Source organism: Hyposmocoma kahamanoa, unplaced genomic scaffold (genome assembly GCF_003589595.1).
Source record: "Hyposmocoma kahamanoa isolate Upper Pololo Valley unplaced genomic scaffold, ASM358959v1 97, whole genome shotgun sequence".
Taxonomy (NCBI): domain Eukaryota; kingdom Metazoa; phylum Arthropoda; class Insecta; order Lepidoptera; family Cosmopterigidae; genus Hyposmocoma; species Hyposmocoma kahamanoa.
In genome coordinates, this window is record NW_020655294.1 from 2,230,344 (window position 1) to 2,245,793 (window position 15,450).

A 15,450-nucleotide genomic window follows, 5' to 3' on the forward strand; every position below is an offset into this window, starting at 1 on the left:
AACACAATAAAATCGTATAGTGTAGTTGCAAGAATATCCATCTCTAAAACATGAACCCCTAGTGAACTTTAAAAAAAACGTTCAATATGTTTTTTTTTTTAAATAAATGCGTATTTATTTGAGCTCCATCTCACCTGATGGAAAGAGATGAGTTTACTATAGTCCATTTGTTTAGGTACTTAACTAAATGTAAACAATCTTGAGATATCTATTTAATGAAATAAACATTATAAAATGATTTTTACTTACTTTCAAATACAAAACACAAATACTTAGCTTCATATGAAATTGCATGCCTATTTTTATACCTGTTGATTTGTAAAGCACGTGTTTCAATAAAAAGATGTATCAAGATTGTGCGTATTTAGTTAAATACCTAAACAAATATACTATAATGCTTACAAGTTTCACGGCAATGGAATGCGCTGCCGTTATCGATATTTCCTGAAAAGTACAATTCAAAGCTATTCAAGGGTAGAGTGAATATGCATTTTAAAGGGTAATAATAAAAACCCTGAAAAGTAAATTATAAATCAGCTCATTCAAAATACGAATATTACTACGTTGTTTACTAAGCTAGTGATAACTTTTATGCAAATAAAAATTCGGAAACAACTGAAAGAAATACTGAAAGTTCCAAAAAGTCTTGCTGATATAATACTATTCTACAAAATTAGTTTTGGTGTGTACATTTTACTGACACCTATTGATAGCCATTTATATCGTAAATCACATATTATAAATTAAAAAGCGACTTCATAGAATATTTTATAAACTTTGATGGTTGTTTAAACTATTCCATAAGCGACAACAGTAGTTATCATTTGGAATTATTATTATTTTTTCGTAGACTTGTGATTTGAACAAGTTTTGCATTTTTTTTTACTATCCAGTAACGGGAAAAAGTTGTGTTCAGGTACACGCCTGTCCATAACAGTTGCAGAGCCACTCTAAGCTTTAAATCGCAAAGATTTGAGGGCACTGCCACTGCGCCCGACACTTTGAGACATAAGTTGACAAGTCCCATATGCCTGTAATTTGTTTGCTGATTATGATTTACTTTGTTGGTATATTCTGTGTTTAGTTTGCAGTTACAATTTAATTAGTTGTTCAGAACCTTAATTATTTTCCTTTTTAGTCAAACGCGTATTGGTCACTTTCGGTCACATCGCTCAACATCAGATGATGTTGTTTGTGCACAAAAACACTAAATATTGTAGCCAAGCGTGTGCCTAATGTAATGTATTTTAAACATATGTACGAATACTGTGGAATTTGATTTTTCTAAGGCTGGTAACACTTTATCAAATGTCAATGTCACATGTCATTGGAACAGCTGTTGATATACTATCATGTAAAATCGAGTGCCGGTACCATTATCAGTCCGAATGGTCCGAATTTAGTGTGATTTCTAGCTTAATCCTGAATGTATGTCTATTATTTATCTTTAAAGCAGTGATTTTTACAAATCGATGATCGTCATTACGTAATTTGAATCTTTTAGTAGAGTTATTTTTAGTATAGTTTTTGATATTTGTTTCTAACATGGAAACTACTGTTAAAGTTGAAAGTTATAATCGAAAAAGACCGCTTACCGGGGTAAGTATTGACTTATTGTCGTTGTGGGATAGTCAAGGACGTCTTTACATAACATTTGAATGGAATTTACTGAGTGCTGGCAAAAGATATACTCTTTTTTGGGTTAGAAATTGGTTTCTTAGTAACAGTGCAGGCTCTACTGAGAGACATTCTTTTTTTAATGTATTAAATATTAAGTCTAGCTTCAGAATGTCTGAATTGAGAAGGCCTTGGTACACATTGCCATAAAACTAAGTAATCTACATCGGTTTTTATATCAAAGTCACAGTTAAGTACTATATGTAAGTATTTTTTGTGTATAAAAACTTAGTTTTGTAAATCGTGCTACAGAATAGTGTTTTTATCTTTCCAAGGCTAACATGGGAGTGGCTCGGAGATTAAGGGTACACAATCGTAAATTATTATTCTATATTCCTTGATTCGTTTTCCCTTTTCTATCGGATATTAGTTGGTAAATGCCTGTCATTTAGTACAAAGGTCATATTATCTACATATACTGTGCAGCAAACAATCGTAGTTACTTTTGGCATTTTAGGAGGAATAAAGTTCCAAAACTGCACTATTCATTGCAGTACGTTTTTATTTTTAAATTCTAATTATGAATTGATGAGATCAGTGTTATACACTGTAATATTGTAAAAATACAAATAATAGATAATCAAGCAAAATTGATCCAAAATAAATAAAATAAAAAAATGATAAAAATAATTAGACATTAATATCGTGATGTAAGTGACAGGTGTGACAAAATCACAGTGACAGAAATGTAATGCTCTCCCCATGCAAATAATCAAGGGTACTAAGGTAGATTTTCTTTCAGCCATCTGTCCCACTGTGATGGAAGCAGTGATTTGCTAGTTTAGTTACCTAATCAAATATGATTAATAAGACAACTCAACAGTCTTATGCTTTGATAGTAAACACTTAGATAGCGCGTTTCAACTCAACTCGACGCTAATGCCATCTATTGGTGTCGCGCCGTACTAAACTTCAGTAGTGGCTTAGGATTTGTTTGAATTTTAATATGTTTATTCACCTGTAATGTTAGTCTCATTGTTCAAGGGGTGGGGACTGGTGACTTGTAATATGGGTGAAATGCCTAGCATCAAGCACCAGCTCGCACAATATACTTCTCCAAGGTTTATACTGTTTTGTATTTTGTGGTAAGAAAAAAACATATTTAAATATTTTATTGAATTGATATCAATATCTTTTATGTGAAATTACTCCACTAGTTTGTTATAATTACACAAATTTGTTATAATAATGCAAAGATAGAAAACTTAGAAAAAATTCCTTAGATCCTTGCCGGATTCGAACCGACGTCTTCTAGCATACTGTGTCAGACGCTATACCAACTAAGCCACGGAACAAACCAGCGGACCTCACGATTTTTTCTGTGTTTGTTGTCGTATCTTTGCATTTGGTTTTTTCAATGACTTTTTTAGCCGTAGCGCCATCCATGAGAAATTGAAAGTATTTCGTCACCCAGTTAGATATTTTTACTATATTTTTATTGCTAAGAACAAGTTAATATAAAACAAAATAGTATCAACAAAAACTCTCAATACAAAATACTGTCTACAAAACACTATATCCAATAAAACAATTAAATTCAAGATTTCTTTAATAGAAATTCCTGTAAGGTGGAAAGATTCATCATAACTAAATAAATTGATAATAAATTGGTGGTAAATATGTTTCATACAACCCATAACTGCAGTTACTACTGCTATAATTTATATATTTATTTGCAAAATTTACAGCTTTTAAATTTGATTTATAATCATCAATTTACAAACTTATATAGCCAATTACAAAGGTTGTTAGATAACAATTTATTTTTAAAGTTACATAAAACCTATTCTAATCTAAACTTAGTATTTAAAATAGAGATAATATACGGGGTGTAACCGTTGAGTGTGCCCAGGCGATTATTCCATAAATAGGAGATATAAAAAAACCTGTAAACTGATATCGACAGTACGTTACGTAATGAGTAGTTATGGTAGCAGTAGGTCTCCTTGTGAAAGAGTTCGTCCAGGGAAGTACTGCCACCTTACCTATTTCTGCCGCCAAGCAGTAATGTGAGCATTACGAGTACTTACTTGTTAGTAATTAACCGACTTCAAAAAGAAGGAAGTTTTCAATTCGACTGTATTTTTTTATATGTACTTGTATATGTAACCGATTTTGGTGATTCCTTTTTTTTTATTGGAAAGAGGGTACCTCCGTATTGGTCCCATTTAAATTTAAATAAAATATTTCCGCCTCTAGGAGATGAATTCGGTTCGCGCACTTTCCAGTAGCCGATTTCTATAAGACTTGGCAAATAGACGTAATTCCACGAACTTTTGAGGTCGGTTTTTAATATATTTTATCCAACTTGAGTCGAATGATTGTATTTGGATTCGACTTAAGCGTATGACTTGACCATTCGAATGATTCGTATTAGCAAGATTCAAAGTCGGGTATCGCTAGGTAAGGACGCTGGTGAAATTACAGGGACATGGGACTTGTTAACTTATGTCGCTGGGTGACAGGCGCAGTGGCAGTCCCTAAGATCTTTGCGATTTAAAGCTTTTAGTGGCCTTGCAACTGCTGTGGACAGGCGTGTCGCTTAACACCAGGTGCACCACTTGCTCGTCCTGTCACTTGGTATTATAGAAAAGGAGTATACTTCTAATATAGTTCTAATATAGGTACATGTTTAGTAATTTTTAAGTGATAATGCATATTTGAATTTTTATTAGGGTAGTTAATAGTTTTAATTAAAGTATAAAACTGTTCATTTAGTGTAGTATAATATAGTCAAATTCAAATAATCATTTATTTCATAGGTAAAATGTTTACTGCTCGTTCACTACGCTGACCGCCCTGAGAAGAACAAGCAAGAAACCCTAGGGATTGCTCTTTTCAAATAAACTTACATGCTATGGAATACATTTTGAATCGTATTTGTATGGAATCTAGACTCACGTTGTCTTTGCATACACCTTTATCTAACACGTAGTCTACAATTTTGTAATATGACTTTTCAATTAAAATACTTTTAGTGTAAGTTTTAAACTTAGGAAACAGTTCAGTATATATAAAATTAATAATTAGATTGCAATGCTCTAACAGGGTCCATGTATATATGAGATACCATTCTCTGTACTCATGATGCAATAAATAAATAAACAGAAATATGTAAAATTTAACGGTTAATAAATATATTTACTGTCACATACGTAAGGAGGTTTTAGTTTCTGGTTGAAACCAGATGAATCTAACGACAAACTTCTTTAAGAAAGTTTTTTTGATCATCAACTGACGGGACGAACACGTAGTCCGCCCTCTGATAAGCATCACGCCTACCTGACTGTCACAGTGCCATGCAGAGAACTTTAAAATAGAAAGACCTGAGAGGTACTGCTCCTGCGTCCGTCACCTTGACACATAAGTCCCATGTGCCTGTAATATCACCAGCACCCTTACCCTTCAAAACCGGAACGCAGTAATGCTCACATTACTGCTTAGCGACAAAAATAGGAATGATGGCAGTATCTACTTCCCCGGATGAACTCTTTCACAAGAAGCTGCTCAAATATTTTGTATGCCCGTAAAAATATACAAATTTCATTTAGAAATAAGATTTTCATAAAACTAACCTTAAACTAAGTCCAAACTCATGGTACCACGATTTCGTTTAGCTAAAGTAAACGGTTCTTTATGTGGAACTGTATAGGTACGTTTTATAATAACATTCCGGAGCATATTCTGTGGCTCTAGTGAAAAGGGGTACAAGTCAAAAAAGCCAATTTTACAAGGAAACGCGAAAAACACTTAACGCTTAATATCATAATTATTAATACCAAGATCGTGCCAGACGCTATGCCAACTAAGCCACGGGACGATCCAGCGGACCTCACGAATTCTTCTATGAGCTTGTTGTCGGATCTTTGCATTTGATTTTCAACGACTTTTTAGCCGTAGCGCCATCTATGAGAAATCTATGAAAGTATTTCGTCACCCAGTTAGATACCTTTACAGCTACCAGCCCTGGCTAGAGATATCGCTATTACCTCAAATTAATTATTTTTTGTATTTGAATGCTTAATATCATATTAAACTTTAACTTTAAAGTTGGCTTTTTTGACTTGTACCCCTTTTCACTTGAGCCACAGATTATCCTTTCCTAAGTTTGAAACTTACATTAAAAGTTTTTAATTGAAATACATATTACAAAATTGAAGGCGACATGGGTGTGGATTCCAAACAAAATTTGATTCAAAGTGTATTCCATGTTTATTTGAAAAGAGCTTGCTCGTTCTTCTCAAGGAAGTCAACACAATGAATGAGCAGTAGCTTAAAAAATGATGTTTTCAAGTGTAAATTTATTTTACCTCATATCAAGACGGGACGAACAAGTCGAGCGCCTGATGGTAAGCTACACGCCTGTCCATAACAGTTGCAGTGCCACTCAACGCTTTAAATCGCAAAGATCTGAAGGGCACTGCCACTGCGCCAGTCATCCTGAGACATAAGTTGACAAGTCTCATGTGCCTCTAATTTCACCAGCACCCTTATCCTTCTAACAAGGAACGCAGTAATGCTAACATTACTGCTTGGCGGCAGAAATAGGTAAGGTGGCAGTACTTCCCTCGACGAACTCTTTCACAAGGAGCTCTATTCCTGCTAATGATTTTTCAACGTTGCGTACCGCCATTAAAAATAGCTACAATGCTTGGTATACGATGTTTTTTTTTAATTACATTTAGTATAAGTAACAATTAATTCCGTTACAAAAGTTTTCCAATATTTACGTATTTCTTATCTATCTAGCATACGGCTCATGATTTCATAATAAATATAACTTTATATAATAGGTACTGCGACAAAATGTTATAGGTATATGCCGCGACAAGGATTCGAACCGTCTCCCTCTCAATTGAAAGCGACCACCGCAAAAGATGCCACTGTTCTACGCAGTTCTGGCGTATATTAATAATGCGTCAGTGAATCGATAAGGAATTTTTTAAAGAACATCGGACTTATCTTGTGACCAATAAAATTATAAATGTGACTTTACACGCATTCTTTTTTACAATGCAATAAAATTACGAATGAAAAACAGGCATTCATTATCTTTATTTAATTGACTGAATTTAGATAAATCCAGATCCGTTTTCTGGGATTAAATTTAAAAAACATTATGACCCTTGCGGGAAACACGTGCGCGGCGGTGGGACCCTTATGAGTTGATATATTTACAAGAACCATCGACCAGAGTAGGCTTTTGTAGTACATTATTTTAATAGTAAAGAAAAGTTTTCATTACTTTGATGTGTTCCGCCTGCGCGTGCGTCTGCAATTATGGTATATTATCATCCTTTTGCAATTAACCTACTCAGGAGTCGTTTACGTGTATTAGACTGAGGCAATCTAGTGGTGACTATTACCCTTGATCTTATCGTATATTATTGCATAAAATATTTTGTTTTTAATTACGTTAAACAAAGACAATGTCATTGTCTTCTGAGGACATTGTTGTCTATATTTTTTATCATTCCATCTCTTTCTATTTTTATTGCTTCAATAAAAATAGTAAGATATACAATGTGTCAGGTGTAAACTATATTATAGGTCATAAATACAATATCTTTTTAATCTTAGGTTTTTGAGCTTACATCGCACAGTCGACTTTTAACATTCTGTGTTAAAAGTTCTGTTTTAACTTTAACTTTTATGTTTATACTAACATTGCACGGTTTAAATATACGTCTAATTCCTAGGCGCGGGTTTCTTTTTGAACAACAGTTTTTAATTCTTTTAGTGGAATAATAGTTGAATAAAAAAAAAACAACAGAATCATGGGTTTTATACTCGTAGAAGGAGAAACAACACTAGTTAAAAGAAAAAGTAAATTTTCTAAGGTAAGTCTTTTCAATTCACAAATTCTGGTCTAAAATTTAAATAAATCTTCATTAAAATAGAATTTGAAATTAATATATGGGATTATTTATAAAATAATATATATTAATTTTAACATATTATAACTAATATCACAACATCGAATATTACTTTCGTACAAAAATGAGAACATTTAAATAGATCGCTCTAAATATTTTTTTTTTTAATAAATAAATACGTTTCATTCCGAATGCATGAGTAAAACTCCCATGAGTCTCACTCCAATACTTTTGGAGAAAACCGCGACCAAAGTTTATGTCCCGTATGTTGTATTTTCTCAAAATAAAATTCTATTGACCAAATCGTTGCACCTAAGTAATTCGTTAGATTGTTTTTGAAAGGCCTTACTTGTTAGATTGTTTTTGAAACGCCTTACTTAGGCATATTACAAACGGTTTTTGGCAGCGCTGGCACATATAGGCTGCGAGTAAATCGCCAATTAGTAATTTTTTTACTTTAAAATTTGCTATTTGCTTTAAAACCTAGCTGCATATAAATACTAATTCCACAAGAAAATCAAGTACTAATTCCGCAGAATTTCCGAAATAATAATTTTTGAAGTTTTTCGGGACATTGAAGTTTTCGGGACATAGCTAGATTTTGAAGCTATGATATTTGAGTATAGCTAGACAGGCTCATCTAATGTAGTTTAACGAAGGCTTTTTATTGATTTAGGATATTCCACATATAAAATAATACACATTAAATAGTGAACCATACTAAGGAACGTCACAGCAAGCTATAGCAACAATTTGAGACAAAATATATAAAATTTACGTTAGTAATATATTTCTGGGAGGTTGTTATTATTTTTTAAATAACCCTGTGTACGTAGTAAAGATTAATTTAGTTAATCTTGTCTGTTAAACCGAAACTACTTTTATTGGATAATTAATATGGAACTTCTTTCTGAGAATTTTGTATTTAATTTATTTTGTTTTATATTAATGTCCATTATGACATTGATACATGAAATTATATATTCTATTCTGTTTTTCACAAGAATTCAACTCAGGAATTCATTTCAACTGTACGCCACGCCACTTACCAAAAAAACTGTTAAAGTCTAACACGGTTGTCTGTAACATGTACTGAAATGAATCTAAAAGTATTTTTATCATTCAAACGCTCATTCGTTCATTTTACAATGGTGCAAACTCCGAGAACAAGAGACCACTATTTCATGATTAAGTTAAACATTTAACTTGCAAACCGACTTGCAAGACATTTCATTAATTATATTTATGTTACTGCAAAACTCGACTTGAATAATTATAACTTCTTTTTATCGTATTGATGGCATACACTATAATGCTTGCTATCTTGGTGAAAGGATTTACCAATCGACTTAAGGTACTCGCCAATTGTACCCCAGGGTGTGCCAGACGTACAGGAAAGGGATGGTATGTACGTCGTGCAAGGAGGCTCCTTTCGTGCACCCTCATAGCTTCTAATGTTTTTTTAAGAATGTTTGGAACCATCGAATATAAAACCAGAAACAGAGACGAAATGTCATTTAAGTTTAGTTTGAAAACTATTCTGCCAAATCATTACGGTGACAACTGCGCTCCGATTGGCCAGCCCGAATTCGAAACAATTGACGGGTGTCGTCAATTGTTTCACTTCAAATCGACCACTTTAACTTGAGCTTTGCTATAATGGACGAAAATTGAAAAATTACATATTTAATATTTAATTATCGATGAAATGTGATTCCGGTTGTTTTGTAATTAGATGTTTTGCTGTTTTTCCCACACCACCGAATGGAACAGCCCTCTTTGTTAGATATATTGTCTTTAATACAATAAATACAGAATATTTTTGGACCACCACACTCTGATTGATGATCCACCGAAGACGAGTGAAGACTAGGCGTATGTATGTATTTAAAAATAACAAAGGAAAAATTCACCAAGACTTGGCTGTATGGTTTCAAACTTTTGCCTTTTCCTTTATAGAAATAATTACATAAAAAAACAAGATAATAGTCGTCGTCAGCTATCTTAGAGGGTGGATAAAAGAAATTCCATAGTCAAAGAGTTATACACCAGGCGACGTTTAGCAGCGATGCAAACGCGTGTTCGTGAAACGCATGACTGCGTCGATGCATTCGCCTACAAATCCCAACTGTAGCAATCGCGCGTTAGTGTCGGTGCAGTCGCGCGCGTGTGTATAGGTAGACAATTAGCGACTGCATCGCTACAAGAAATCGCCGTGTGTAACCGCTCTTAGAGGATGGAAAAATATCCATAGTCAGCGCCAGAGGGTTGACAGATATCTGTTCTTAAATCTGTCATCTGCCGCTGGCCAGTTAACCCGTGACCATGGGCCGTGTTACCGTTCCAACATATTGGGAAAATAAAAGGAACTTATACCGTGGTAACAAACGTGTAATTAGTGATAATCATATACCCCTATACATAGTTTGGTACATGTTGTTCTAGAACAGACGGGACGAACAAGTTATGCTCGTGCGTTTGGTGGTAAGCGACACGCTTGTCCATAACAGTTGCAGTGCCGCTTAGAGGTTTAAATTTGCAAAGATCTTCCGAGCATTGTACTGCGCCCGTTACCCTGAGACAGAAGTTGATAAGTCCCATATGCCTGTAATTTCACCAGCACCCTTACGGCGTGTGTACACGCTAAGAAATTTGTCGTGTCTGCAAAAGAAAAATCGAGAATGGCCTTGTACACGACAAGAATTTTGTCGGATCTAGCCACGAAAATATTTCGTGTCTGTTGCAGACAAGGAAATGATGACTATGTACACGGTACGAATTCTTTCGGGCGGACGTGTGTAGGGTAAACGTGTCAGTGGATTTCCAGGCAGCTGTCGTTATACTACCGACTGTGTGAAGAAATATGTTGACTACTAATAAAAAAAAACAATTGCTGTGAACGAAAATGTTATGGTTAATCAAATATGTTCACCTATTTACAAGTGTACTTACAGAAGAATGTTAAGTTTATCAACTAACATCCGTTGTATTGTCAACCGATTTATAAATTCGCTCATGGAGATGTATTTAAAGGAACGCTAGGAAAAGGTTGAATTATGATAACAATGTTGTTGTGACTATCTACCCTCCTTTATTTTTAAATGTTAGTGCATTTTATCCTGCCTAGTAAATTTTCTGTAACTATTTTTGTTCTTTATTGAGACTGAAGTTGGCTGTTAACATGTCCCATGTGTCTGTGTCACCAGCACCGGAGCACAGTAATGTCTCATTACTGCGTGGCGGCAGAATTAGGGAATTAGGCTTCCCTGGTGAACTCTAACACAAGGAGCTCTACTACTATTAAAATTGTTGAAGTAAATGGAGTATACCGTTGTATTGAAAGTACTAATCCAAAACTAAATTGACATCCCGGCTGATAGTCGCTGTAAATATCTTCCGGACATGTTGGATTCACGGAAGCGTACAGAGCGGACGTGTTGTTAGTATATCTCTCACTCGTAACGCGTAAACAATAAATCAACTATTTACCTGCACAGCATAGGGTACAAACTACGCTTCTCCACTGAGTAACCAGTAGCAGCACCTCCTCGAGTAAAAGAGACGGGCTCTTATTTTAGAACTCAATCGCGCAACAATTTAAACAACATCTTGTAAGTAAACTGTCACCTTATATCAATATGAGCGTTCAACATTCTCCTATTGGAAGTGGCTTAAATATTGAACGAAGTGATTCTTACCCAGATATAGCTTGCAAAAGCACAACTTGCGATTTTACTGAAAAAGCACCGATAACCTTTCGCAATAAACGAAAGCTAGCAGAGAATGACGAAATTAAGTCAGATATTGCGTAATTAAATCTGAATTCACTGAAATGAGAAAGCAGATGTTATCGATGCAAAATCAAATGAGCGAATTGATGGTATGCCTTACCTCAAATAATAACATGCATATCGAAAATTTTAACAACTTAAGCAAAGATATATCAGTTATAAAGGAACAAGTTAACAACATAAAATCAACTACAGAAAAACTAACTTCTGAACAAGATAATTTGAAGAAAGAAATAACAAGCATACATGATTTTAGAAATAGAGTCGATACAGTCTACACTTAAGCAAATAAATTTAGTCTCGAAATGTTCATCATCCACTTTTCTACAGACTCAGGAAGAAATAGTTACTGAGATTAGCGAACGTAACGTGAGATGCAAGAACATAATTATATCAGGTATAGCTGAACTAGTTTCCACCTTCAAGATAGACGGGAACAAGATAAAACTGAACTCTTTAGAATACTAAGAAAAATTTTTTCTGGTTGTCCTGAACTGGAAAGAATTATCCACCTGGGAAAGTACCAACCTGATAAAAAACGATTATTAAAGTGTGCTTCACTTCTCAAGAAACGGCTCTGCATATACTAAAGAAAAAGAGACTAATGAAACAGAATGACATAAAGATCTTCTCAGATAAAACATCTCAACAACAAGCATAAATAAAGGTACTTAAAGAGGAACTTGATAATCGCACCAGTAATTGTGAAAAAATCTCTGTATAAAATATGTTAAGGGTGTGCCTAAAGTAGTTACTGCGACTCCAAAAAACTCTAACCCCTAGGTGTGCCGAACATCAACAAGAAAAATTATAAATGTAATTCATATGAAGTAATCAGTGATTATAGTAATATTAAACCAAACAAAAAGTCTCTTAAATGTCTATATGCCAACACTCGAAGTATTTTCAAGTCTGGTAATTTTGATGAACTAACATGTATAATTCAGTCTTTTAACAGTATTATTCATATAGTTATATTATCAGAAACATGGATAAGTTCTGATGATGAAGCCAAGAGACTGTACTTACCAGGATACACTCATTACTACAACTATAGACAATACACTAAGGGAGAAGGAGTCTCAATATTTGCACACAACAATCTTACACATAGCTTAATTGAAGAACAGTCTGTAAACGACAATCCCTATTTTTGGATACACATAGACAAATTTGACTTAGACATAGGTGCAATCTACAAACCTGGGCGAACAAATAACAATGATTTTCTAAACTATTAATCGACACAGCTAGAAAAAAGGAAAAGAGCTATAATATGTGGAGATTTTAATTTTGATTTATTTAGTTCAGATAAAACGGTTTAAAGTTACAAGGAGACAATTAGAGAGTGTGGTTACTACATAATTAACAAAATAAAAAAACGCTACAATACCCGTGCAACAGATACTACTAGTACTATACTAGACCATGTATGTTCAAACATAAAACGGAATCCGTTTCATATGGCCATAATAGAATCAAGAATGTCAGATCATAAGCAGATTTATTTTGAAGTAAAGAATTACAAAGCTGAACCAGTAAAGACCATGAAGTACGATGCCATAGACTACGAAATACTTTATAATACATATGAAACAATAAAAAATAAAGACTATAAATATAATACCCTAGAACAAAATCTAATATCCAGCATTAACACAAGCAAAATTACCAAAATAAAAAGAAATCCTCCGGAACAAGACTGGAAAAAGAAAGAAATATTAGATGCAATAAGGAGTAGAAACGAAATGTGCCAAAACCCAAAAGACGAAAAGATAAAACAAGATTATTTAACGAAAAGAAAAAGCGTGGTGGATATAATCCAAAAATCGAAAGTTGAATACTATTACAAGGCTTTCGAAAATTGTAAAAACAAACCTAATAAAATGTGGTCACATATAAATACCCTCTCCCGTAACAAAGTAAAGGAGACCGCTGTTCTACCCAAATTACAAATTGGTACAGATGTAATCACTGATGAAAGAGAAATCTGCGAATGTTTCAATCATGTTTCAATGATTACTTTTCGAATATAGGAAAAGTCTTAGCAAATGAAATAACAAAGAAGTATCACACAAGAATAAGTCCGGTACCTGAATCTCACGCACAGAAACTATCACACTTATCACCAGCAACCACAGATGAAGTTTTAAAAATTTGTAATCATTTGAATAGTAACACGTCCTCAGGTGTTGACGGCATAAGCACTAAAGCAATTAAATGTGTTAAAAAATTGCTCACTGAAGACTTAACAAAATGAGCGAGCAATTTTTACGTACGTTAAATACGTTTTACGTTATCAGGGAATATTCCTTGATAACGTAAAACTTGCTAAAGTCAGTCCTATTTTTAAGTCGGGAAATAGAACCAATCCCGGAAACGATCGCCCAATATCAGTTCTGCATGTTCTATCAAAAATTTTCGAAAAGACCCTGTACAATAGGGTTGAAAAATATTTAAACGCAATTAATTTCATCTACAGTAAACAATATGGTTTCAGGCCAAAGTCGAACACTCTCTCACCAACAATAGATCTTATCACTAAGTTAAAATCTAATCTGGATAAGAAAAATATTGCATTGGGTATATTCATAGATCTAAAAAAGGCCTTTGTACTGTAAGTCACGATATATTATTGGAGAAAGTAAATAACATTGGCATAAATGGAACAGTTTATAACATGATACAATCATACTTATCGAATCGTAAACCGATTTTAAAAATAGGAAATCAAAGTCAACCTAAAACCATTACTTACGGCGTCCCCCAAGGGTCTGTTATGGGACCATTATTATTTTTAATATACATGAAATTGGTCTTAAAGGTGACGTCACTCTATATGCTGATGACACATGTTTATTTTACTTTGGAAGTTCTATAGAAACTATTGTTGCTGAAGCGCAGAGTGATCTTAAATTACTTAATGCGTGGTTTCAGTATAATCTTCTAACTATTAACGTCGCTAAAACAAATTATGTAATTTTCAAACTAGAAACAAAAGAATTTCGGATCATGAACCATTAACTTTAAATAACTAAAAAATAAACAAAATCGATTGTGAGAAATACTTCGGACTCATTGTTGATAGCAAACTGACGTGGAGGCCGCATATTGAAAAGATTAAATCTAAACTATCGTCTCTTACTGGAGCCATAAGAGGTGTTACCCGATGTCTTCCACACAGGGTGCGTTATTTTGTGTACAATTCTTTGGGGCTCAGCGGCTAAAACAAATCTAAATTTAATACAACGAGCACAAACCAAACTAATAAAGGTACTCTTTCAATACAATTACCTCACACCTACTAAGTATATATACGAAAAAACAAAAATTTTAAGTGTTAGCCAAACATACATTTACTATACTTGCTTATTGATACGTAAAATTTTAATTAGAAATATGCACACTCAAATAAGTTTCACAAAAAAGAAACAAATACAAAAAATGCAAATGATTTCGTACTGCGGCCATCAAGAACAAATTATGGTAAAAGAAATATCTTATATGAGGGAGCGCAACTATATGATTAATATTTTTAATAACTTTTAAAATTTAATAACTTCCCAAAGATATTAACAAAACACAATCCCTAATAACATTTAAAAAACTTCTGAAATATTACTTATTATTAAGGGTAGCAAATATATGGGGAATGAAGAATACTTACATAAAAAAAAATAAAAAAAATAAAAGTATTTATTTATTAAAATATAAATAAAATAAAATTAAATTAAATTAAAAACAAATAAATAAATTACTAGCACTAATAAAAGTAAACATACCACCTGTACTGATATACATTTTTTATTATTTGTTGTCTTTGGTAAAAGTCTAAAAGAAATAAAATTTTAATTAATATACTGAGCCACATCTAGTATAAGCAGTGGGCGTAGTCTGTTAGTACACATCCATGGTTGCGCTTATAGTTATCACTTGAGATCGTGTTGTCGGTTATTATATTAGAATGCGGGTAAAACTTTATTATTTTATAGTTGAACTACCGTCCTTGTACACTTTCTAAAGAAAAATAAAATTGTAATAATATTTTTCTCTGTGTTCTCATGTAAGTGAGTTTCTTAGTGAGAATAAATGTCTTAATCCACGCA

The 15,450-nt window shown here is 33.4% G+C and overlaps 1 protein-coding gene across 2 annotated transcripts in view; it reads left to right on the forward strand.

Annotated features, from left to right (window-relative positions):
• The first annotated feature begins 1,369 nt into the window (after window positions 1-1,369).
• LOC113238604 (endoplasmic reticulum metallopeptidase 1-like) overlaps window positions 1,370-15,450 on the forward strand; it is a 32,774-nt gene continuing 18,693 nt past the window's right edge. For both annotated transcript variants that reach the window (XM_026475431.1, XM_026475432.1), the window contains exon 1: window positions 1,370-1,599. In XM_026475431.1, the coding sequence (XP_026331216.1) occupies window positions 1,546-1,599 (54 nt within the window). In that variant the 5' untranslated portion in view covers window positions 1,370-1,545. The remainder of the gene's footprint in view (window positions 1,600-15,450) is intronic.